This window comes from Charadrius vociferus, unplaced genomic scaffold, assembly GCF_000708025.1.
Source record: "Charadrius vociferus isolate BGI_N301 unplaced genomic scaffold, ASM70802v2 scaffold16, whole genome shotgun sequence".
Taxonomy (NCBI): Eukaryota; Metazoa; Chordata; class Aves; order Charadriiformes; family Charadriidae; genus Charadrius; species Charadrius vociferus.
This window is the reverse complement of record NW_009649167.1, coordinates 2,204,048-2,229,657: the sequence shown is the minus strand read 5'-3', so window position 1 is coordinate 2,229,657 and position 25,610 is coordinate 2,204,048. Positions and strand designations below refer to the sequence as shown.

The window sequence follows — 25,610 nt, the reverse complement described above, 5'->3', positions numbered from 1 at the left end:
TTTTTCCCCCCCCTTGAAGCCTCTGCCGCATGTACCCACGTTGTCCCTCCTCACCCCCCCCCGATGACCGAGTCTGCTGCTCGGGCTCCGAACGATGTTCGCTGGGTCCCAGTCGCGTCGCGGCATGATGTATTTGATTTATTTTTTTAATCGGCACGTACGATTGTTATATGTAATTGCTCACCCACACCTGCATCACGAATAATTCTTTCCTAGGGGGCAAAGTGTTGGGCATGGTGGTTTCCCAGGGGTGTGTCCTATTATATTTTCTATATCTCGCTGTATATTAGTGTATATTTATACACACAGAGAGGGAAACATCTGATCAGATCAAATTGTTTAGGATTTCTTTGTCTGCTCTGACCTTGTGGTTTGAACGGGCTTTTCTCTAAATAGCAGGACTGGTGTTCAAGGGGAGCTCTATTTCTGTTTTAAAGGGCGTAATTGGGAATTACAGCCATTATTGATTAAAGTGTAAGTGTGCGGAAGAAAGGGCAGTGACTCGCCTTTCTTCCTACCCTCATCCAAAACTGGTAAAGCTGAAAGTCTCTTAAAAAACTGTATCTTCATGTAAACTTGTTTTTCCATTTTTTTTGTGTGTGTGTTCGAGGTGGTTTGAGCAAATGAAACAGCAGACCTAAGAAAAATCCATCTTTCTTGGCCGCAGGCATTGCTTTTGAGATACAGTTTCTGAATTGTGAGTTCTGGGGTTGTTTAAATCTGAATAGCAGGTTCTCATTGGAATTAAAAGTAAATTTGAAGTAAATACAAATAATTTTTAACCTGGAAATGGTGGTGGCATAGTCTTCATCCTAAGCTGTGGCCACTGAGTGATATTTTGTGGTTAACCCATAGAGAAGTGTCAGTGAAATGCCAAAGCAAATGTTCTTGTTCTTTTCACTGAGGTGAGGTGTATCTGTGTATGTGTACTGAGGAGGAAAACATAGATTAGTCATTTTCTTTTGTATGTATGCTGCAGTATATATGTGTGTGTATATGCACATGTTATGTACCTTTAAAGTATTTACAAATATAAATGTTGCATATATACATTAGCACCGGATCATGTGCTAATGTAACAAAATACGGTTTGAGCTGTAACCAAAGCAGGGTAAATAATTTCCGCTGAGGCCCCGCGCTTGCAGTGGTTAGCCTTAGGTGCTTATTCTAGTCAAGCACGTGAACAGCTCTCAGAACTTGCTGAGCACATCCCCTACAGCTTTGCAGCATCAGGGTCCATCTGTATAATCGTTGGTTTAATACAAACTTCTGTAAGATAAGGAGCATCCGTAAGTCTTTCTGTATTTCCTCTTACTGTTTTACAGCTGGTCTGAAGATACTTATTTTTTTTCTTAATGGTCACACAATTTATAATTGGTTGAAACAAAGCTTGTGCTTGCTTTTTTTTTTTTTTTCTTTTTATTGGAAATCAATGAGAGAGACCACTTCTAAATTAGGTCTGTGTATCTGTGCTATAAATAAACTTACTGTGCTTTGCTCTTCTGCAGACAACTGCAAATCTAGGTGGCTCTTAAATTAAAAGAAATGTGTTTTGAACCTAATGATCTTTCGGTCATTCTAAATTTTTTTTCATATTTTTGTTTCTTTTATTTGTGAAGATTAATGTGCAATTTATAGTATTTAGTCTTGTGCTGTTGTAAAAAGGAATGGAAGTACCTACCTCCTTGATTTAATTTCAGAACGTATGAACTTTCACGTATGTGAACTATATTGAACAACTGGGATCATTTTGGTCAGAGCTGATGGGTTTTTGTCTCTGTCAAATATGGCAGGTGCCAATGGCTAATTTGCCCATCGACACTGAATTTATCACTCCTTCAGTGATAGTTTTGTATGCAAAATAAGCTGTCAGCCTTAATAAATTTGAATATTAGGCCTAGGATATTAATAAAACTACTTGCAAATTTTATAAAGCACTGAAGTAGCTTGCTTACTGAAAAATACTAGTTTCCTGTCTTCCTCTAATATTTATTTTTTTTTTCATTTCATGGCATTTCAGCACTTTTCTTGGTTTAGAGTACGCAAAGTATTTGCACAAGGAGAACAGAAGTAATTTATTACAAAGCTTAGGCTGTAGGGAAGCCAGTGGTTGGAACGTGCAAGGACTTTTGAACAGTGGGCTTTACCCACTAAGTCTATGTACTTGTAGTGGTAGTTCTCAGAGGACTAGACAGTGCAGGTTGATGGTAAGTTCTTAATTGCTTGCTTGTTGGCGACTAGTTACCCTTCTGAAATGACACCTCTTGAGATCACAGTTGGAACAAACAGTTTAGTGGGGATGAATGGTCTAGAAGGTAGACTGGACTCAAATAGCACCTGAATATAACATGAGAAAAAGTAGAAAGTTGATGCATTTGTTCTTTTTTTCCAGTAGCTGAACTTTGTCACCTCATTTTCAGAGTTCTCACTGAATTTAAACAAACACTTTTTGCATATTGCTAACAGTCTGTTTCATGAGTGGCATTTCTAATGTGTATAAAAGCCTAACTTATAAACTAGGTTTTATGGTGTGGCGAGAGAGTTGGCTGTAAAATGAACATGTGAACATAGCATAGTTTCATTCAAACATTTTTCTCCACCTGGAACGTAGTTCTCTGTTAGTACCATGTATAGAACATGAAGTCTTAAAGTGATCTCCCTTAAAATGTATAAGTTTTTTAAACTTTTTTCTCTTCTTTTGTGCATCCCTTAGGTTGAACTTCAAGATGTCCTTTGGGAGAGATATGGAGCTGGAGCATTTTGATGAGCGTGATAAAGCGCAGCGATATGGCAGAGGGTCCCGGGTAAATGGCTTGCCCAGCCCTACTCACAGTGCCCACTGCAGCTTTTACCGAACCCGTACTCTACAGACCCTGAGTTCTGAGAAAAAAGCCAAGAAAGTTCGTTTCTATCGTAATGGAGACCGGTATTTTAAAGGGATTGTATATGCCATCTCCCCTGACCGGTTTAGATCCTTTGAAGCTCTCCTGGCCGATCTGACCCGAACTCTGTCTGACAATGTGAATCTGCCCCAGGGAGTGAGAACAATCTACACGATTGATGGCTCCAAGAAGATTTCCTCCTTGGACCAGTTAGTGGAAGGTCAGCAGTAAGATTTGGAGGTGTAAAGTTATGTTTGAGTCAGTGTGCTGGTGTTTGTTTGTCTGTTAAGTCTTTGACAAATAGGTAGTGCTATTGTTCTTGTTGATAAAGAAAGGATCTTAGATGGTATAACTAAAATTGCGAATATCTTAATTGTGCTGTGAAATATGTTGCCTTGCTACTTATTTCCCTCTTACTGAAAGTGTCTGACCTGTCCCTTTCTGTTAACCTAGTGTGATATTCCTAGACCTTGAAGATTGCACCTGCTGCTTCTTTTGAACTTGCATATTTTAAAAAAGCCAATGAGAGTTTAGTCAGCTAAACTTGACAAGGTCCATGGTGCTGATGAAACCTGCACAAAATTCAGTTCTGATGGATTTTTTTTTTTTTTTAGTTTGTCTGTACCTAGTGGAGAGCTCCAGCTCTTCCCTACAAGTAAATATGCCTTAAGTAAAATACTCTCCTCTCATGGAGTAGCATAAATGTAGGCAACCTGTTAAGAGTAATGTTATAGCCATAGTTCAACTGGGGTAGACTGTAAAGTTTTCTCCCCTGTAGCATTTCCCTTTTCCTCTTCCCCAGTCTATTGGCATCCTTACGTTGTTTTTAAATCAGGCTCAGTATAAAGCATTACCAGTGATTTGGTTAGAACTGACAGGTCTTGGTCACTGTCAAACATCGGAGATGCCAGTTGCTAATTTGCCCATTGATACTGAATTTATCACTCCTTCAGTGATAGATTTGTTGTCAAAAGAAGCTGTCAACATTAATCAATTTGAATATCAAGCCTAGGATGTTAAGAATACCTTTTACAAATTTTACAAATAGCTAAAGTAGCTTTTCCAACATAAAGTGCTTCTGGCTTTCAGGGGGTTTCTTTTTGTGTGTGTAGGCAGTAGCTCCTAGTATAAAACATCAGAATGTATAAGGTCTGAAAGCATTAACTAACATATGGCCATAACTGAGGTTGGTTTGGTGTTTTTTTTAGTCTGTAAGGTTTAAATGCAGGTGCTTGACGGTGCTCGAAGAAAATAAAGGTGGAACAATTTTTTCATTGTGGCTTCCATCCTGCCCCTGGCCCCAGTGTACCATGGGCAAATCTGTAAAGCATGGGTCTATAGCCACTGGAGAGCCAGTTTAGAGTTGTAACAGAGGTTATAATTTCTTTATGATTTTCATTTTTACCATAGGGTGAGAGAACTTGCAGTATCAGGATCTAATAAGAGGATCAGAAGAAGGCTAACATGGGGAGAGAAGAAGAAAAGGGTAATGTCAAATAAGGTTCCTGAAAGAGAAGCACGTCTTTGCATATCTAGTGTTCAGCCACCATTGACTGGTATTCTTTAGGTGTCATAGCAGAGGAAAGCTTTTTAAGGAGAAGTTTTGAGAAGGGGATATTCTTGATAATCCTCCTTGCATAAAAAGGAGAGTAGGAGACAACACGAAGATGCTCAAAAAGAAAATTGAAGTGGTGGGATTGTCTGTGTAAGCAAGGGTTTTTGGGGTTAGGACCATAGGTTTAGTGAAATGGAAAGGAAGTTGGTCTTAAGATCAATGCTATGAATTCCAGGGCAGAATTAGAACTGTATTTGTCTGGACAGTATTTAATTGGTGGAGAAAATCAATTTCTGGGAGGAAAGACCAATATTAATCAACATCTGTTTAAAAGCAGTGTTTGTGCATTTTCTGCTGAGTAGTGGTATAAATAATTGTGCTTATTTGATTGGTATGCTCATCAAGAAACAAGTATCATTGATGTTAATGTTGATTTGCACAGTCTTTTGCTGCCAGTCAGAACCAGCTTTTGAAAAGAAAGAACTGAATGCAGAAGTAAATTCAGCAACCTATAAGGCTGGTTTATTTTGGCATCCTAGAGAAGAATAATACTAGTTACAAATCAGTCAGTCAAAATAAATGACAGTGCAAGAGCAGAAGTTTATTTTAAAGAAGGGCTTTGGGATTTCTTTTAGTTCTGTCAAACTTTATTCCTTACCTCTTCAATGAACACATCTTCTCTTCCTGTGTATGGTTCAAGTTGTACAGTCTTATTTTCTTGTGCCATTAACACTGTGGGATTTACAAAAGTCAATCTTTGTGAGCAAGTAGAGAGGTACATCCTCATTCCACCTGAAAGGGGGCTTCTATCTAATTGTATAAAACTGCAAGGGGGATGATTTTTATTCTGTTTCCCTCATAAAGCTTCACTGTAGAGTACAGGTTCATATATTATTAGCTCAGTGATGGTTCTTATGTAAGCTCTGTCCACTCTTGACTCTATGAATTTATTAGAGTTTGGCTGGTCTGGTACAGCATTAATTAGCTTGAAGCTGTGCTTTGTGTTTAAATAGCTGGAAAATCACTTGATTTTTTCCTCTTGCCAAATGACATTTATGCTCAAACTATTGAAATTTGAAGCATTGCTTTCTTCATGGAGAGGCTATTCCCTTACTGTCTGAATTTGTTTAATGAGACAGTTATGAATTTAGATGATTTCTTTTTTTTCTTTTTTTTGGCATTGATTTTAGTGGTCGTGTTGTAAGGTAAATGTGTAAGGCTTTGATTTGCTGTTGGTTTTTTGCCTTTATGCCTGTGAGGAAGTTACTGTATTCTTACCTTCCCATATGGTACATGAAGACAGAGAAGCAACTAGCTCCTGGGGGAAACCAGACAGCAGCCACTGTCTTTCATCATGGAGCTAAATACATAGAACTGCATGAAAGATAGTCCCAAAGGAAAAAGATTGTAAAGGAGCTGTTTTGCTTCAGTAATATTTAGTTCTGTCCTGTATACAGTTCAGAGCTGGCATGGCTATATGCTGGTGCTGTAGGTTATTTTGAGGAGCATGGACACATTTTCCCTTTATTTGAAACTAATGACTTCCCTAGGGTTGTGTTTTTTCTTTTCTTTTCTCTTTTTTATTTCTTTTTTTTTTTTATTTTTTAAGACTCGAGGCATGTGAGATTTATTGGAATTTGGTAACAAGGGGTACGGACTGTTGTGAAAAGTTTCACACGCTCTGTAACTTCTCTTCTCCTGTCACCTTAGATGAAGGAAAGAATGCAATGGATTCAGGTTACCTTCTTTTTGTCAGACCTGATTTTCAGGACCCTGTTACCTTTAAAGAATGATTTCCAAATGTGACGTGACTATTTTCCATAGGTATGGCATGTAATCAAAGCACGTAGAAACAATAAAGAAGTTGCTCTTAAGGCTAAATTGTCTAGCTGTAAACAAAGTCTCAGGAAAGGACTAAATGCCTCTTGCTTTTCCAAAAGTGTACTGTCTTTAAAGCTGAAGGCAGAGGTGCACTGCTGTGTCTTACCCCCAAAATGACCATTGAACAGTGTAATAAGAACACTAATAGATTGGAACGAGCACAATCACTCTGAAACAAAGAGTATTATTTACAGTTTTTACTCGTGGGGTCCGGCTACGTGGAACAAAGACCACAGAATCAATCCATAGCCAGAACTGCATCCCTTTCTCATTATTTTTTATTGTAATATTACCTCAGAGTCTTGGGTATGTACCAGAATCAATTGTTTTAGGTTTCCACAATACCTACCACAAAAGATGAACCCCGCAGCAGAGAGCTGGCAGTCAAAGGCAAACCAAAAACCCCAAACCACAAGGCTGAGAGAGAGAGTACTGGGAAACAATATTGTCACATGTCAATATTGGGTGCACTGCCAAACTATTGTAAAGACTTGTACATGTGCGTGCGCATTTTGTGTGGGCATAAAGGCAAAAACAGTTTTAAGGAATGATATGAATAAGAAAAATTAATGTCTCTCAGGGATTGTCTTGGATCTGCAGTCTTCATGGAATGACCAGTTTGAAAGACCACAGATACACCACTTTTAAAATCTGGTAATGGCTGTCACTGGCTAATGACTCTTGGGAGATGTGAACCTCAGTGCAGCGGCAGAGATGATGGGTCACATGAGGACTGTGGAAAGGCTCTTGTGAATAGAGGCAGGCAGTTTGGGTTCAATGCAGCAGAGAAGCTGCCTGCCAATGGAGGGTTCAAAAGGCAGTGTCTCCTTGCTAAAGGGGTGGGCTGTGGCAGAGTCCCTGACTTTTTTTGTATGTGGGTCTTGCTACTCCCACTGTCGCCTCATTCCTCTTATCTCAGCTTTTCCCTCTCACACCTGATACTGATGCTTCTTCCTTGACTCTGCCTCCCACTCCAGCGCTGCTGGTGAGAAGCCCAGCCAGGCCAGACTGTAGGAATTGATTGACGTGGTCTCTGATGTGCTCTGGAGCTAATGCTCTTTCTTCTAAGCCATGCCTACCTCTGCAGCTGGGAATTGATGGGCTGGAAAGATTCATATGCATATGTAATATGCTATCAAAATAATAATAGTAAAGTATCTGTTTAAATGTTTGTAGGGCTGAATCTATGTGGACGTTTGTTTATAGGATTGAATTTACACTGGATATTTACCATGGACTTGATCCAGGGCTGTCAATGTTAGTGAAACTTGGACTGGATCCTGTGGCAGAAATGCCTACAATCCTTATATTGTTTAATAAACAAACAGCTGAATAATCCTGTTGCATAAAATGGTAGAGGGTTGTTCTGGCACTGTTTATTTGATTATTTTATTTCATGAATTTGAGAAGATTCAACCATTAGCCAGTTGATTCACATTGTGTCTTCCTTTACTTCTTGGAAGGTTCCATGGTTTTTTATTCTAGGTGTTTTCTAGTTATTTTTTTAAGCATATGCAATGCCTATCTTGCTTGTAGCAAGACTGTGGAAATTTGGGGTGGCAAAGGGGGAGGAAATATGTCTTTATTTTTTCACTTGGCTTTTGATAAGGAAAAAAAAAGAATTTTTAGTCTGAGCTGAGCAGAAAGAATCATGTGCGAAAGAAGTCCTTTAAAAGGTCTGAGGAGATCTGATTTAAAGTTTCTGGTGCATCTGATTGCTAGATGAACATGGGTAGGTCAGATTTATTTCCCGTAGATGTTCCATCCCTTGTGCACTGTTGCAGTGTCTGAAAAAAATGCAGAAACATAAGGCAGCAGTAATGTAGTTTAAGTAGGTTATTGCTCTATTAACTAACACATTTGGGAACTATCAGGTAGTAAGTCATTTGGTTCAGGTCATCTTCCTTTTGCAATCTGCTCTATGTGGTGAGGCATAGTCAGAATTCTGTGTCCTTTCCCCCCGAGAGATTGCTCTTCTGCCTTTTTGCATGTACAAAGCAAAAGGGTGGAAGTGAAGAAGGGCAGGTGTTCCTGTTGCACAGGGGGCTGAAAGTGCCCGTCCCTTCCCCGTTCTCTTAATCAATTTATTGCCCCATCTGTTGCTTTCCTCCCACTTACCCTTCTGTGAGGAACCAATGCTATTTTCAATAATTTGCCAGTCCTGCTGCCTCACAAAGAGGGGTTCGTTGTTCCCTCTCTGCTTGCGCGATTCAAACAGGTTGTCTATTCCTTCTCCAGGGTTTTCACCTAAGACCAGCTGGCTGCTTTATGAAGCCATTTTAGGCCAAGTCGCCTTTAGCACAGAAAAGCAATGCAAATAATCCCTTTTAAGAGATAATGCCTTGATCATTCTTGTAGTGAGAATATCAGAAAGCTGAAGGGAACAAAGTAACTGCTGATGCCAATATGCCAAAGAGGGAATCTATAGTTGCATCAGGAAAGCTCCAGTACTTACAGGCAGTGATTCAATGTCTCCTTAGCAGCCACCTTGTACACAGATATTATTTTTCAAATTATATTTTTAATACATGATACACATCATAAAAATCTGTCGTGATCTATAAGAGCTGTCCTTCAGCGTTACACAGCTCTATTGGTTCAGCTGCATTGTATTTTGACAAATGTGTAACTACAGGTAGTAAGGTTTTGTTAGTCTCTTTTTTTTTTTTTTTTTAAAGCATAAACCTTGTTTTGGGATCTGTCCTTCTACATGATTAGACTTCTGATTAGCTTCTCAATGCTAAGGTTTATTTTAATAGTTCCACATGGAATTTCCTGAAGTGTTGAGCACTTACACAAGTTAAATTGTGGGATTACTGGTTTAAAACTGGCAAACAAGAATTGTGTATCTTTTTCTTTCTTTTTTTTTTTTTTAAGGGTTAAAGTGGTGTGTGTTTTCATTTGCACTGTTGATGTGAGGAGGCAGGAGGGCTGTCAGGGAAGGGATACCTTCTAAGATTTAGTAATAACTTTTTTCCTAGATGTCAGATATCCCAAAACAGCTGGGTGTCCTTCTTTCCTTCTCTTTTTCCAATGGCTATTGATAGTGTAATCAAGAGTCAAAATTTCATTAGTGACAGCTGACTGCACTTTGAAATACTTGCTCCCCTCTCTTGGAGACCTGTGGTCAAATAGGCACTTCAGTGGTCTGTCTTTTCTATGCTTTCATTTAATCCGGTATCTCCAAAGATTCCTTCTTCAACACGTGTTCCATAACAAATCTAGTGTTTGGAGGTCGTTACTTTCTTCCTCCAGCTGCCAGTTAGTCAAAGCCAATGTTTGTGGGCTGTATTTGTGCTTAGGCCTGATGCAGAGTAAGAGTTGATGATGCTCAGTGGGATTACCACCGGAGGTATATTCTCCTGGTGCTTCGGAGCTGGGAAAACCAACTTGCTGCTGGTATTGCCTGTCCACAGATCATAGCGTCTGTCTCACCTCAGGTACAAGTCATGGGGGTGAGGCTATTGTCTGAGAGGCAGTTTTAGCCAAAGGTTGCCAAAAATAAACATAATAATAATAAAAAAGAAAATTGTGTTATCACCTAATAGTTTTGGTGAGGAAGCAATAGTAAAGGCAGAAAGTGGATTTATTTGACTATAGTAAATCATGCCCCTTGTGAAACTTCTTTGCAGTCTTCTCTCCTTAAGGTAACTGTGAAAAAGAAGAGAGGATGAAAATGTAGGTGAAGGCTTACTGTATTTTTCTTTGAGATTTCCTCTGCATACAGACACCACGAGCACTAAAGGATTAGGCTCAATATTGGAAATTTCTAGCTGCTGACAGGGTGGGTCTCATGTTCAGGAAATTTAAGCTTTTATTCGAGTGTTTCTAGTGTTTTCAGTACTTAAAATTTGCTGGATGTCACCATAAAACAGGATTTACTGATCTTAAGATCAGATATGAAATACTTTTAGGACATAGAGGTTTTGTCCTCTTAGTTTTTGTTCTTACAGGCCTGGCCCTTAGGACCACTGTGAATGAGAACTGCAGTCCCTGGCTAACATCCCTGAAGGTTTATAAGCCCCAGCACTTCACTTGAAGTATAAACAGTCTTAAATAACAGCATTATGGGAGAAATACCTGTATTTCTGTTTTCATATATAAGATAGCTCTTACTAAAGATATTTCATCTTAGAAGGCCTTGGATACTCTATCTCCAAGATATTGTGGAGCTAAATATGAGCCTCTTCAAGGGAAGAAAAAATCTTGGTGCAAATATTTTATTCATGTAATATAGTACTGTTTAAAATGAAGAAAAGGAAAAAATGATGTTAAAACGATTTCATAACTTCAGTGATTGTATTGGTCTTTTTTTAATGGTCATTTACACAAAACTAGTTTTGTAACGAAGAGCTGACATGCTGTTAAACGCTATGAGGAACCCAGCTGACCTTTAAATATAGCTGAAATTTAAAATCATGTCAAATGCTATCCTTTCAAGAAGGGGAACCAAAAGAGTTCTTAATAAACTAAATGTAAATGTTCTGGGTACAACGTGTATGGCCATTTGTTTATATATCTACCCTTTGAAAAGTGAGTTTTAATATGTTATTTCGTGAAACTAAGCTGAACAATTTCACTGATAGCATTGAACCTGAAAATCTGATTTTTATTCCCTCCCACCTCCCAAAAAAAAGTTTGCTGGTGGATTTTAAGTATCACAGCAAGCACAAGTGTACACAAGAATAAATTTTGTTTAAAAATTTATGAAAGGGGCTTCTGCAGTGTTTTACAGAACAGACATTTATTGTATTGAATGCAGTCCTATCCATCGTATGATCTTTATTTTTTTTTTCCTTACAAAACACTATTAATGTTTTTTAAAACTTGTTAATTTTATGGATGGGGTGGTGTGGGTGCATTCTGAGCTTAAAGTAATTGAGTAGCTAATGCTAAAAATATTGGACAGAGACATGGATAAAAGATAATATGTACTGCTTTATCACTATTGGATCATTGCTGCAGCTAAGCCTTTCTATTCTGATGTTAGCATATCTGTATCTATATCTCTCTCTAATATGTACAATGGATAAAAGGAACAGCTTACCTTTGTCTCTTGTAAGGTTCGTGTAAGCATTCCATCTTAAATTCTTTTCTTAACGCTTCAGCGTTACTGCAATGTGCAGATTAACTTGAATTTACACAATGGCTAGTAAGCATTGGAATGTCTTACTTCATCTCCCACTCCGTATTTTATTTTGCTTTAAAAAAAAAAACAAAAAACCAACCAACAAACACACACAAAAAAAACCCAAATCTTTTTGTGGTTCTTGCTTGATCTGATGCTGTCATTGCACACATCTTTTCCGCTCAGTGATCCATCTTCACATGTTGCTCCGACTTCTTTGTCTTCTTTTGGAGTCCTTCCACTGCCTTTCTGATAATCACTGTACAGTGTGTTAGTATCTCACCTTTGGAGCATCATGCCAGCAGACTTGAAGCTCTGTTGCATCCGGGACCTCATGTCCCAGTGGATCCCCCTGGATTTCTAACTGTGGTAACTCTGTATATCTGCCAGCATTCCTTGTGTGCTGTATTGTCTGTGGGATTGGGTTGGGTGCCCTAAAACCTTACAATTTGTGTCCAAAAGTAAAATTTAAATACTTCTTTTTCTTTTAGTAATTGAACTGTGAGTTCTCTTTCCTTAGGGTAGGGATCATTAAGAAAATCCTTGGTTATTATGTGCTTTTTGGCACAAGAGGAACATCACTGATTTTTGTTTTGTTTTTATTTTAATACCTTGGGCTAAACTGCTAACATGAAGGCCTCTGTGCTGTTAGCATACACTGAACCCAGAAGAATTAAAACATCTCAGATGTTGTGGTATTGTTCAGGATAGGATTTTGCATTATTTGTAATGGAGTTTAACTGCAGGCCGCCAGAAGGTGTGGTCTTGTTGGATCTAGTATTGTTTTCTTTGGGATTTTCTTTTGCAGCCAGAGGGTGAACTGGATCAGCTTGTTGCAAAATTAGCATTATCTTTGTTATGTTCGGTCAGATCAACAAGAGGATCCAACTCATCCAGTGCAACTGGCAGTGCAGTCACTCAGTCGAGCTCAAGGGAGAGGTTGGGAGCACCCAAGCAGGAGCCCCTTTTGCAGCAGCCTGCAGCTGGACTGGGTTAAGGTGTTACTGAACAGAGACATGCTGGTGTTTTCTGGCTATGTTCTAGCTCCCCAGAAATCATGTGGGTATGGTAATTGCAAAAATATTTTATTGTAGGTAATGTTCCAATAGAAATACAAGCTATAATATATTTTTCTTCTTTTCAGTATCATAAATTCGTTGTGAGGACTCTGTAATTACTATTCTTTGCCTTCCTTTCCTCCCCACATATTATATATTGAGTCAATAGAATAATACAGTGAGATTTCTTGCCTATATGTATTCTGGCTTTATGCTACTTAAAGCTTTAAATAATTAAATGTTAACAAATCTCCTATGACACGTTCATTCACTTTTTATAGAAAGTTATTTGGAACCTATAGTTTTTGATAACACTTCAGAGGAAATAATATGAAACGTTTGGGGCCTGCTGTTTTGATAGGACCAGGCCATTTAAGCACGAAGGCTGGGGGACTACTGTGATAATGCGCTGGGGCTGGGCAGCTGATTAGATCTGAACACTACTTATTGACAACAGCGATCCCCACTGCAGATGGTGTTTTCCGAAAAGAAAACTGCTGCTTTCAAGGATTTTGTAGCAGAGTTTTTTGAGTGGTTAGCTGACGATCTTTAAAAGATATTTTGTAGCCTGTAACATCTGAGAAGGGAAGAGATCAATACCTTATGCACTGTAGATCAAGAATGTTAACAATAATGTTTAATAATTTGAGAAGGATTTGATTTGGTATTTTTCTGTGTTTTTTGGGGTCGTTGTTTTTTTTTATTATTTGTTTGTTTCCCCCTCTCCCCTCCAATCTGACTTGCTGGTCTGGCATTTTTGTTTCCGCAGGGGAAAGCTATGTATGTGGTTCCATAGAACCCTTCAAGAAACTGGAGTACACGAAGAATGTAAACCCAAACTGGTCAGTGAATGTTAAGACAACTTCCACTTCTCGTTCAGTGCCGTCTCTTGCCACTGCTAAAGGAGGTACTCCAGATACAAAAGAGAATAAGGATTTCATTAGGCCTAAACTAGTCACTATCATCAGGAGCGGAGTGAAACCACGGAAAGCAGTCCGGATTCTGCTCAACAAGAAGACAGCACATTCATTTGAACAGGTTCTTACTGATATAACCGATGCCATCAAGCTGGATTCAGGGGTGGTTAAACGCTTATACACACTAGATGGAAAACAGGTAAGAATTTTCATGATGATCATTCTCAGCATGAAGAAAATACAATTTTCCAAAAGGAAAAGAATAGTACATTGGTAAAAAATAACTTAGAACCAGGCCTTCCACTGTTTATAGTGTAATTAAGATCTGTGAGAAGTTCAGAAACACACTGTGAAGCATTACTTGGCCTCAGTGATGGTCTTGCCATTTATGATAAATAATAGGTCTAAATCTGTCAGTTGAAAGTGTGATGTGGTTTTGGCTCTGCATGCTGGAAATGTAGGATGAAGGATGTAATTTTAAAGAAGCACATTCTGTTAACTTGTTTCAGCTTTTTCTTGCAGCAGTTTTATGAGTCATTGTACTTGCCTTTCCGTAAACTGTAAGAACAAACAGTGAGGACACATTCCACCATGATAAATGCAGGCCTACTGCTGTCCAGAGTGACCAAGGGATGAGTCTGACTGCAGCTAGAATGGACTATGAAGAAGGTGCAAGCTTAGAAAATGAGTGAGCTTTTTTCCTTTTGCAGAAAAACAGGTGGGGTTATGTCTGGTGGCCACACTTATTGAGGAGTCTCTTGTAGGTTACATGTTATTTCTTCCATGAAATACCTTCAAGCAGTGTCTCTCTTTTGCTGACTTATTAAATTGGGGTAGAGTGAGATTTTGAGAGGCTTCTTATTGAACTTGGGGATGGAGGGGCAATAAAAATATTACAGAGTAATCCTACTTCTTTTTTGTCTTTCACTTTATTTGTAATTTATCTACGGACATGTGTTAATTATAGCAAAACTGGAGAAGCTGTTAACCTGGTGAAGGGCAAGACTAATTTCAGCATGACCTGAATTGATTTAGAGCAATGATGACTCTAGAGAAATAAGGCAGATACTTGCATTTACAAATGTAACTTATTAGATTGAAGAAATGATAGAGGTATAAAATTTGGGTAGAAAGATGAGGAGTCTCCCTGAGAAGCTAGAAGCTGCTACAGACCAAGATATTTCTGCTGTAATATAGCTGTATTTTACAGATTCTAGGCTCAATAATTTGCAGACATATAACTAACAGTGTAGCTATCAGGAGATGCTGCAAAATATGCTTGGTACAGGTAAAGAGTCAGCTAGATCCAGTGGTGATCCTAACATGTCTGCAGTTACTGGGGTTAATATGCAAGCATAGCTCTGGAAGCAGCTACAGCAATACCCTCTGATCTCAGAGAGGGCTGGTGGTTGGAGAAGCTGCTTATTCAGAGCACTGGTTCAAATCAGAGCCAAGACTGGCTTGACCAGAAGTCCCTTCCATCTGCGGTTTTGTATTGGTAACCTCTGACATCAGTTAGACAGTAGTTCAGTTCTTGATGAGTGCATACATGCCTGTAATGATGCCGTTACTGTGACTTCATTGGGAACTTTGACCTGGAGCAAAAATGTGGATGTGAAATTCTTTCCGCCTACAGCAAAAGTAAAGTGTGTATCTGGGGAAACTCTCAACTCCTGTCCTCCTTACCTTGCCTCATGCTCCAGGGAGCACTAAGGCTAGTAAATTTGAGGAAGGAGTTGGGATTTAAAAGCTGCGGAGAACAGTGGTGCTCTCTGCTGTGACCTTGACAGAAGATCTTGAGTGACTCTTCCAGTTCCTGTAAACCCTCTCAGTAAAAAAAAAGATGCATGTCTGTTTTGTATTATATGTGTAAATAAACTTGTGGTTTATTTATCAAGAAGTGCAGCCTGGAAGGATGTCAATGTGGCCTGTTGTCTCCTGGATAACGTGCTCACTTTTAATATGTATTCCAAACTCCCCTCTAATGGCTCTACTTAAAACAAACAAACACACACAAATACCTTTACACCTGTTTCAGAGCTCTAATTGCTGGAAGGAAATAGTACTAGGAAGACTAGGTTTTCCTGACCCTGATGTTGTCAATGTTCAGCTGAATCCTTTGTCAAGCCATGGGATTTGAAGTGAGCTTAAATCAGTGGTGTGCTGGCGCATTTGTTACCTACCTCATAGCCTTGAAACCCTTGTGCCTAAAGGCTCTCCCAGGAGCCTGGTGTCTCTGCGTGTATTCAGTCCTTCCTTTGCTGGCTCTTCAGCTGAGATTGCATAGCTGGCCGCCTAACCCTACTGGTAAGGACAGGATTTGGGGGAAGATATGTGTGTCGTGCCAGTGTAATGGAGACTTTGCTCACTGCACGTACAAAGCAGCTTTGCTGGCAGAAAGGGAAATGAATGATCCTGCGCTCAGCAGGAGCAGCCTGTTACTCGCCCCTGTGTGGGGAAGTCATTGATTTCCTATGCTGCTAGGCAATTGCCGCTCCATTTTTCTCTGCCAAAAGCCTGATCTCCCAGATGGCGTTGGGGGCACGGTGGTGGATTTCTTTATTGCTAAACTCAAGCTGTGAGTGATTACTGGGAGGAAGTCCATGGCAAATCCAAAATTTTTCCAGTAGTGTTTATAGTTGAGAACGTCTACTGTGACTCCTGTTGGAGCTTGGAAGGTTCTGGAAAAGCCTGTGTTCAGTGGTTAAATCTAACAAATCTGTGATTAAATCTTTCATCGCTCACTTAAAAAGCAATAAAATCTTAAAGCTCTGAGCCAAGAAAAAGTAATTTACTGTAAGGATAAGAGAATAAAGCTCTCCTAGGATTATTCTTTGGGAATGTAACTTGGAGGAAGGCTATTCTGTACAGTCATCTCTTGAGAGTTATTTTGAGGCCAAAAGTGGAATTGCCCATCCATGACAAAAATTGACATGAGTCCCATATATTGTTAGTGCAGATGGGTGATGAGGTTTGCATACTGTTGTTGGGTACTATCATTAGATGTCTCGGGCTAATCAAAGGAGGGTAGTAGGAGTCAGAGTCTTAACTGGGCATCTGAGTTGGGTGGTTGTCCCATACTGACACTGCACATTGAAGAACTGAGCTTAAATGCTCTCTCTTTGACAGCCTGGTTGGTTGTGATGTTTTGATTTGTATCTCTAAAAACATAAATAAATATTATGCTTAGTTAAAAGGAATTGAATTGGTGGCCTATAAAATTTGATGGCAATGTAAAGGGCTTGTCTTGATGAGACAGGTGGTGCCTGCACAGTCAGTACCTGAGGAAAGCTACAATTTCTAGTATTGAGTAAGTGTTTACTTTGGATTTCATACATTTAATTTAGTTTTGTTAAAATGTGTTTCTCCTTGTTAGAAATAGAGCAACTAGTGGTTTATTTACATTTTCTTGTAACTCATGTTGGTATAACTCATGTCAGAATCTGTATTTTGACTGCAATGTTTCTGAAACTTCAGAATATAACTTAATTTGCGCAAAAAGGGGCACAACATACCGCTGTAATCTGATCGTATAGCACATCGGTGGCCTGTATTTAGCATACTCTCACAAATCAATTATTAATGATTTCTCAAAGCAGGGTAAGTTTCATACTGTGTCTAGAATAGTATATGTGTATTTTTATGGATATACTTATTTTTTCTACTGGTACAAGAAACTGATGCTGTTTGTACTCTGGAGGAAGACAGCGAATCACTTCCCTGTAAGGTGCTGATGGATTTGAAGAACATGATGGGACTTTCAGGAGTGTTTAACAGTCTTATGAGCCCAGGCCAAAATTAAAACCTATCCTGAGGGAGGTCTTGAAGTGTTCTCCTTGCCAGCTTTTCTGTGTAAGGAAAATAAAAATAGAATGAATATGTTTAATGGCTGCCTGTAGGAATTCAGATCATCAGGGCATGCACTTACTGTGAGTATTACTCTTCTTTTTTTTAGATTAAAAGGTTGTTTAAATGCATGAAAAGACATTGTTAGTATTGACCCTAAATATTCTCAGGTACTTGTACAGAGAAGGAACACTTTCTCATAGCTAAAACATGTCTTGCTTTACTGTAGCCATTTCAGTTTGGTTTTTAACCTTCCCTTAACAGAAGGGGACATTTTTAGTTTGATGTGCATTAAAATACGGTTTTGTAAAAGGCAGTGTGTGGACACACGGCGCAAACATGAAGGGTACAGGCTGCCCGTGGAGATAGAGCCTGGTTGCTGGGTTGCAAGCTCAGTTCTCTGGTTTCTGTGTACTGATGCGCTTCTAGAACACCACCAAAGACTAAAATGGGAGAATACTAATAATGGTCACATATAACAGCAAAGTTGTGAAATAGCGCAATTTTTAGAAGTGTTATGGTGAGTGTGTTTGTAGAAGGTATTTACAATTTGCATGTTTAGACAAAGGCTAAAGTTTGCACAGAAGTACTTTATCACCTTGTAAGTCCTCCATTTGCATTTGGAAGAACAAACATCTGGTTTGTAATGAGACCTACTTATTTGAACAGGTGGTTTGTTTAGCTTAACTAGATTCAATCATGCAAATTATTTTTCAGTTTATGCATTATGCTGTGGATTTGACTTCAGACAGTGAGCGGTCAGTGGTAGACATACCAGAATAGAAGTCACTATCTGATATTTTTTTTTAAATATTTTGTTTCAATTAAAATTACCTTTACAAATATGAAATATATCTACTGTTACTTAAAGATATGTCTTACAGCAATGTGTGTGAGAGGCGTAGGGTGGAATGGGAGTGAGTCCCTCAATAATCTTGCTTTAAGTGATTAAAATAACTTTAAAAAAATTGTGGCTGCAAGGAGAGGGAATGGCACAGTGCTAGAAAGCTTGACTCTTCATGGGGTGGAATATGTTTTTGTTTTTTATTGGAACCCCACTCTAAAGGGGGGTATCTTATGATACAAACTCCCTTTCCTGTGGACTTCTCCCTGTGAAGGCACCTAATGTCTTTAGTTTTTAGCAAGGAATTAATACTACTCTTTTAAGAAATTGCTCTCTCAAGCAAAGGAAAGCAACTGTTTGCACCTACGCTTAAACTAAGCATGTACTTTTTTATTCTTTTGTTCTTAAGAAGTGGAAAACATTTGGTAATAATGTCTGTATTCTACAGTAAATTCTTGGCCAAATCTACCCTTTTGTAGGATGGATTAAAGATCTCAAATGTCTTTCTCTAGACCTGGATTGTCCTTGGTACAGAAAAGCCTACATAAAGCCAGGTAGGTCTCCTTCATGAAAAGGCATTCTCTACTTAGCATTTGTGTAGCATATGTTATACAACAATTTAGACAAAATGAATGTTAAACAAAATAAAATTTATGTGCAGTAAGTGACTCGTTTTGTGTGTGTTCTGTAATGTTGATTCACATCAGCATTTGTAATGGGTTCCATTCTTAATATAGAAGGTGCATTTAATTTTAAGGGTGACTGGTTGTGCATGTTCTTTTCATTGTTCTTCCGTTGTAGTTACAATCCATTTGAGATGCGTGCAACTTAAAATTATTCCTACTTTGAAAAATGTGGACAATAAGTGCTATTTTATCTTCTGTATGACCTCTCTTGAGTGCAGTAACTTTAATTTCTCTCTTGTTGAAGGCTTTGGAGCTCCCTGCCAGCTACAGGCACACAGGGGTGGTGTTGATTGAACAGAGAACCATGGTGAATTCTCTGTGAGATGTAGCTGTCAGATACTGACTAATTTGGAGCCAACGCTGAATAAGGTGGCTTCTGCAGATCCCACAAGCATTTTAATGGGGAAGCAACAGCTAGGGAAACCTGTGTTTTATGTTTTTGAGGTGGTACTCTAATATTGGACCTGAGGACCTGAAACCCATTATGCTTACACTGTACAAGCTGTTCCTTCCTAAAGGGCTTCTAATGTGAATGCTAGAGGGCCATACCCCTCAGAAAATACTTGTGCTGCTTAATTTTAGGCAGGAAGTTTAGGGCCCTATTTGGTAGACGCTAACAGACGACCATGTTATGTAGCTGTGAGAGAGACTCTCCAAGAAAAAAGAGCGTCTCTCCAGCTTTTAATACACCTCACTTTTCCTCCTTCCTGCCTGCAGTATATTTAATCAAAAGTTGTTTTTTTTCTCTGGAAGGTGTATCATTCCTGGCTTTGGTATTTTGAAACTGATTTTGGGGAAGGACTTAAAAGATGAGAATTTTTTCTCAATACTGGGAAAAAGACCTCTTGAAGTCATGATAGACAATTTTCAGTCACTGATTTTTTTTTTAATTATTATTATTTTTATTTTATTTTTCTGTCTATCTCAGCAGGTGGTGATGGGCTCTGAGGGTCTTGGAAGCTTCTTACAGTTCCTATTCAGAGAAGTGGACTTCTATTACAAATTAGACGAGTAAGAACAGCATCAAAATCTGGTTCAAAATCTTTCAAATACGTGCTAGGGTAGACAGTTTGCTGGCAAGGGGTACTGTCCTGTTGTTAGAGGAGAGCTGTGATAGGTCCTTGAACCCTTGTGACTCTGGGTAGGCTGTTTTGATGTCATGTTATGACATTGACTAACAATTTTAATTGTTACTCAAATAAAGTCTTCTGTAAAGGAGTGAACAGAAGCCCGTTCCTGATTGAAATCAGTGTGTTCATTCATTTGTCTAGGGTCAGTTCCTATTAAGCTGAGACTGACAACTGTGTTGCTCTGTCTCTAAAAGCTCTCTCACAATGGGAGTTTCCAGGGTTGCTAACTGGCATCCCTTAGGAACTGTAGACTGACTTTGACAATTAAGAAGAGAAGGTGCCATCTTCTGTGACCTTTAGATTGGCTGTCATGCTGTGCAAAAGAAAAGCTGTTATTAATTGAATAAGACTGAAAACTTGCATATCTGCTTAAGTATGCTTCAAATATCACGCAAGTTGATCCTACTGTCTTATAAGGATATACAGCTACTCAGGAGAGAGTTTATGCACAGTCAGAAGCCTTTTTTAAGGAAGAGTAATTTCCAGCTCCTCAAAGCTGGAGTATCATATTTTGTAAGTGTGAGGAAGGGTGCCTCAGTGGGAATGAGATGGTGTGGTCATTCAGAACTATCAGTTACTAGAATAAGTGTCCTCTTCCTCTATATCTTGACTTTCCTTCATTGCTTTAAATGTACAATATAACTAAGAAGAGCTTCTCGTCCAGTTAAGTTCTGATTTGTGTATTGCTGACTAGTGGGGGAGGGGGGGAGGAAGAGCAAATGGAAACATCCCCAACTATATGGTCTCGGTGGTAGTGGGTTTTGGGTGTGGTTTATTTATTTACGTATTTGTTTGTTTGGTGAAAGAGGACTTGGAAAAGTGCTTTCAGATTTCTCTGGTGATGCTGCACAACTACTTTATGGAGACAGGTGTGAGACTACTGTTGATCATTGAAAAGTTTCCACTGTTCACTAACATGCAGTCCTCAGCACCAGATAGGTTCTCTGTCAACAGCTGAAATCTTTTTGTGATGCTTTCAAATAGTAGTCAACCTAAATTTTCTCTGTTCTGCTCCCCCTTCCTGTTAAGGTACTGTATTTCATGACTTCCACTGAACAAGATGAGCTCAATAGTTTGAAGATTTTACAGTGTGTATTGTCAAACTGTCATGTTCAGTGGGATGATTGTATTTTTACTGTCTGAAGCTGTTATTGTTAACAATTGTTTTTTCATTGGCATAAGTAAGTGTGGTGTGTGTATTTCCTTTCTCTGAACTGGTATGTTATAGTAAGACTCTAAAAAAGGGTAATGAATCTTGGATTTGCTGGGTTGTTTCTTTTTATTCTAAAACTAGTTGTTACAAGAAGATTAAGAATTTCCAGCTGTTTAGCAGAATTCTAAGCATCATCAAAAGAAAAAAAACACTATCCTCTCATAGTTTTTTGTGGTACATGTGTTTCCTAAGAAATTATACTATTCATAGGAAAAACTCAGTAGTGCATGCAGCTTATTAGAGTTTAAATATTTGCTTTTTAATGTAGGCTTTATAGTTTAATTCTATCCTTGGATTGTAGGGACTTGAATTTTTGCACAAACACTGGGAAAATCTTGGCAACCTCTCTTTTGAAAAAGTTGACTTAATAAACTAAAGGCTGTTAACTTCTTTAAATCAAACTCAAGTTTGAACAGCTACCTGAGACTTATTGCAATTATGTTCTAGGTTACTACTTTCCACTTACATTTCTCTTCAGCAACTTTTTGCCAAACTGTTGTGTAGAAGAAAGTTCTTCCATGTATGAAGAATATTGAGAGGGCAAGCTACATACATATTCTGTCACTAGCTGTGTTTTTCTGTGAAACCTAATCCTTTCATTTTTCTCTACCTGTTTATAAGAACTGAGATTTTTAAACCACCACAAAATGTAATTGATACTTACAAAATAGTCCTAAAATTACTGACAGTGGAGAAAATGGTAGTGATGGCCCAATTTTCTGCCTTGTTTTTTCTAATTAAGCTTTTCTGCACCCAGTTTCTTTTTTGAAACTGTGGCCAACTGTGAGGCATCTTAATTTATTTTCAGTACTTTCCAGCTTCTTAAGCCATGTACTTTCTCTCTTACAGTGAGTGGCAAGAAACACGAGTGTCTTTGGATATTCTACCCGTTTGGTCTGGAATTGCTTCCCGTCGTTCTTTTTCTGTAGAAAGCCAGTCTAGGGCAATGACATACTTCTCAGGTTCTTATCAGGTTATTCAAGATGAATCCGGGTCTCTACCTCTAGAAGGATTCTTTCTTAAATGAACCCTGCAGTGTATAGAAGTTGGAGATGCACTTCTGTTTCCTTATTCTGTATGTCTGAGGATTTCTCCTGTGAATTTCAGTAAAAGTGGGACTGAGACTTAGAGGATGTTCAGGGACAACAATATTAAGTACAATGTACTCTGCCTCTTTTCCCCTCTGTTCCTCTTTAAGCTTGAAACTAATTTGTGCAATCCTGTAGGAAGTATTGACTTAATCTCTTCTGAATCTGTGTGCCAGCTCATGGAGGCAGAACGTCCCGACTCAATCAGATTTAGGAACTAATACAATTACCAGTAGGTTAAAATATTTCCATTGTACTGAATTAAGACAGTACTGCTCTGAAAACGGCTTAGATTTTTATAAATAAATCAAACTCTTTCGAGACTGTTTTCCTGATGTCACTGGTTAATGGTATGTGACAAGGTGTCTATCACATATAGTTTTTTCTTAAATTTTATTAAGTATTTTCTGTTACGCTTTCCCCAAAAAAACTTTTGAAGTAGGTCAGACCACCAGCTACAAGCAGATGATTCTGCTTGAGAAGGCTGCCAAGGAGAGAATCAAGCTTATTTCATAGGATTGAATTCTTGAAGTCATAGACAGAAGAGCAAAGAAGTCTTCAGGGATTTGAGGCATGCAGGACAGGGTATGATACTTCACACATAGATAAAAATGAGCACAGATGGGTGTGAAATTACCAGAGAAGAAAGAGTTTAAGTTTAGAAAGCAAGACAGAAGACTGTAGTATGGTCCCACTGGAATCAGCAAAGCATTATAGGGTTTTGAATTCGTGGTTGGGTGTTGCTGATAATAAAATTCATGTTAGGTAGTTTAGGCTGATTACCTCTCCCGAATCAGTTGTTCTGGTGGATTTGGTTTTCCGTTAAATGTAGTATCTCAGAAACTTCTTTTAAAGAAAACTCCTCTGAGCTTTAATAGCTTAAAACTGTAAGAGACGTCTACTCATCAAGTGAATGGAGAGCGAAATCTCATTTTGAACTGCTTTTAATTATCTTTTTGGCTCAGGTTAAGCGATGATTTTCTCAAAGCTGCCAAACAGTAGGGGAAGGTTGGGGGCATCTTGTGGAATAGCCAGGGTAGAGTGATTAAAAGTGAAGGAAGACAGACATTGCCTGAAATGCACATGCTGACTTTTTAAATAGAAGAATGTTTGCTGTTTAAAATACCTTCACCTGCCTTTCCTTGCAGCCAGGTTATGTGTCTGTTTTGCATTAATCTGAATTGCAAACTGAGCTGCTGCTATATAGCATGCATCCAAAAGCTAAACCTTTGACACTTTATTCTAGTTGTCCCTGAAATACCCTGCTGTCTCATGTTCCCTTTCTTGATTTCTTATCTGAATCATTTGTCTGTTTCTGAAGGTTTTCTAGGAGACTCCTTCATTTTCTTTGAGTTTTTAACTCAAATCTTTTAATCTTGCATATTTCAGTATTATCTTTTTTTTTTTTTTTATTTCTAGTTGCAACTCCTGTTCATTTAAAATCTAGTTAATTCTGACAAATGGCGCTTTCTGTGGAGTTTGTTCTGTGTGTGAAATGGTCTCCTGAGCATAACATCTAGATTCTGTGTTCCAGCTCTTTTGTTCTGTTTGTGTATTTTGTATGCTTAAAACCGAGATTTCTTTAACCTTCTGCTGTTTCTCCATGTACGAGATGGGTGTTTGCATCTCACGCCTACACAAAATCTGAGTTGAAGTTAATGCAATATATGGAGTGTTTAAGTGGCATAATTATAAGCTCCTTGGAGAGGAAATAACTTTGAGAAGGAGGTGAGTATAGCACACGTGTTGCAGGAAACGATCCTGGCACACTAGACACTGATAATGAGAAACCCTGTGTTCATGTGAGAATAAACTTATGCATGCCATAATTTGGTCTTGATGCCTAGGAATAAAAAGGTTAAAAATGTAAAAGTTCATGATCATGAAAAAAGTCTGTATATGACATTGTTGAGACTGATACAGAGCAGTCTTATTTTCTGTCCGCTTCTTATTGTAGCTACGTGAGCATGAATAGGGGCAGTGCCCCTGTGTGGATAAGATGGTGGCAGCAGATTGGGTTTGGGGTGAAAGCACCTGGAATACAAAAAGGCACTCTATTTCCTGTTGTCCAAGTAGTCCATATTGCTATCTGAAATGCCATTGTACTTCTATTCTTTTATTCTTGCTACTTAAAAATACCTCCTGGGCTCCAACGCATTGTTTTCTATATATTTGTGAAAAAGAAGGTGGCTTATAGGCCTTAAAGAAAAAAATTGGTATTTGGACGTTTCAGTTTCTAAACCAGAACACATCTGTTCTGGGGCAGATTGAGGAGCATTGTGAATACTCTGGAGGAATCTGTTTAAATAGAGTGTGATCTTGATGAATTGGGAACACGGACTGCAATCAGTGTAAAATTTAATAAGGCAAATAAGAAGCAGCTAATGTAGGAAAGAATAATCAAATGGCCTATCAAAAATAGAGGAACAGAAACCAGATGAGAATGCAGCAAGCATGATATGTGAACATTTTCAAAGCAAGAGGTGTTGAACATTTCATTGCTATGACATGGTGGAAAAGTGTATGTATGTAGGAGAATGAGACATAAAAGCAAGAAGTGTTTAGTGGTTGTCCAGTTGATTAGGATCTTTGTGAAAACAGTTGTTGACAGCTGCTTTTTTCATCGGGGATCAGCAAACTAAAATTTCTGTACCTTATATAAAGACAATTGGACTATTATTAGCATCTCAGTATGGTGAGCAAAGGTTGGGAGAGACATAGTATCTAAAGGGATGAAATAGGACGAACAAGACTATTCTAACTTGCCGAGAACCAGGAACATTGATACTTGAACTTTTCACTTTTTTTGGTTAAATTTAGCAACAAATAAACTTGAGATGAACATTCTGTATCCATAGTATGGATATGCCAAGCAACTAGGTAAAGTCTCTCTGGGGCTCCGTTTCCATAATACAAGATTTAAAAGAAATAAAACCTTTCCTAGTCATGTATAAGTATTCCAGTAGTTAATAAAATGTCTGATGTTTTCAGTTAAAGTATTTGTCGAAATGAATACACTTACCCAATAACTTTTGGTCTTGACAAAAAGCTATTCAGTTGAGTGCTTTTTTTAATTGGACAATTTCAATAAAACATGAGCAAGAAATAATGCTATGAAGCTAGAATTAACATTAAAACACTTACTAAATTTTAAATGTGGGACCGAAGGAGCAAATGGGTAAAGATGCATAGGAGTCATTATAGATGAATAGTATTTGTAGGGATAGCACCTTCCTGAAAAATGCTGCAGCTTTATATAAATACTGCTGCTTAAACAAGATTTATATGTGGGGTCCTAATATATAGCCTGTTGTTTTATACTGTGGTTGTTTGTGGGGGGAGGGAGGTGATGAGAATGAAAGGATAAGACTTTCCTTTCCCT

The 25,610-nt window shown here is 38.4% G+C and overlaps 1 protein-coding gene across 5 annotated transcripts in view; it reads left to right on the top strand.

Moving 5' to 3' along the window:
* Positions 1 to 2,717: 2,717 nt before the first annotated feature.
* DCLK1 (doublecortin-like kinase 1) overlaps positions 2,718 to 25,610 on the top strand; it is a 250,830-nt gene continuing 227,937 nt past the window's right edge. For all 5 annotated transcript variants that reach the window (XM_009888394.1, XM_009888395.1, XM_009888399.1 and 2 more), the window contains exons 1-2: positions 2,718 to 3,102; positions 13,274 to 13,620. In XM_009888394.1, the coding sequence (XP_009886696.1) occupies positions 2,727 to 3,102; positions 13,274 to 13,620 (723 nt within the window). In that variant the 5' untranslated portion in view covers positions 2,718 to 2,726. The remainder of the gene's footprint in view (positions 3,103 to 13,273; positions 13,621 to 25,610) is intronic.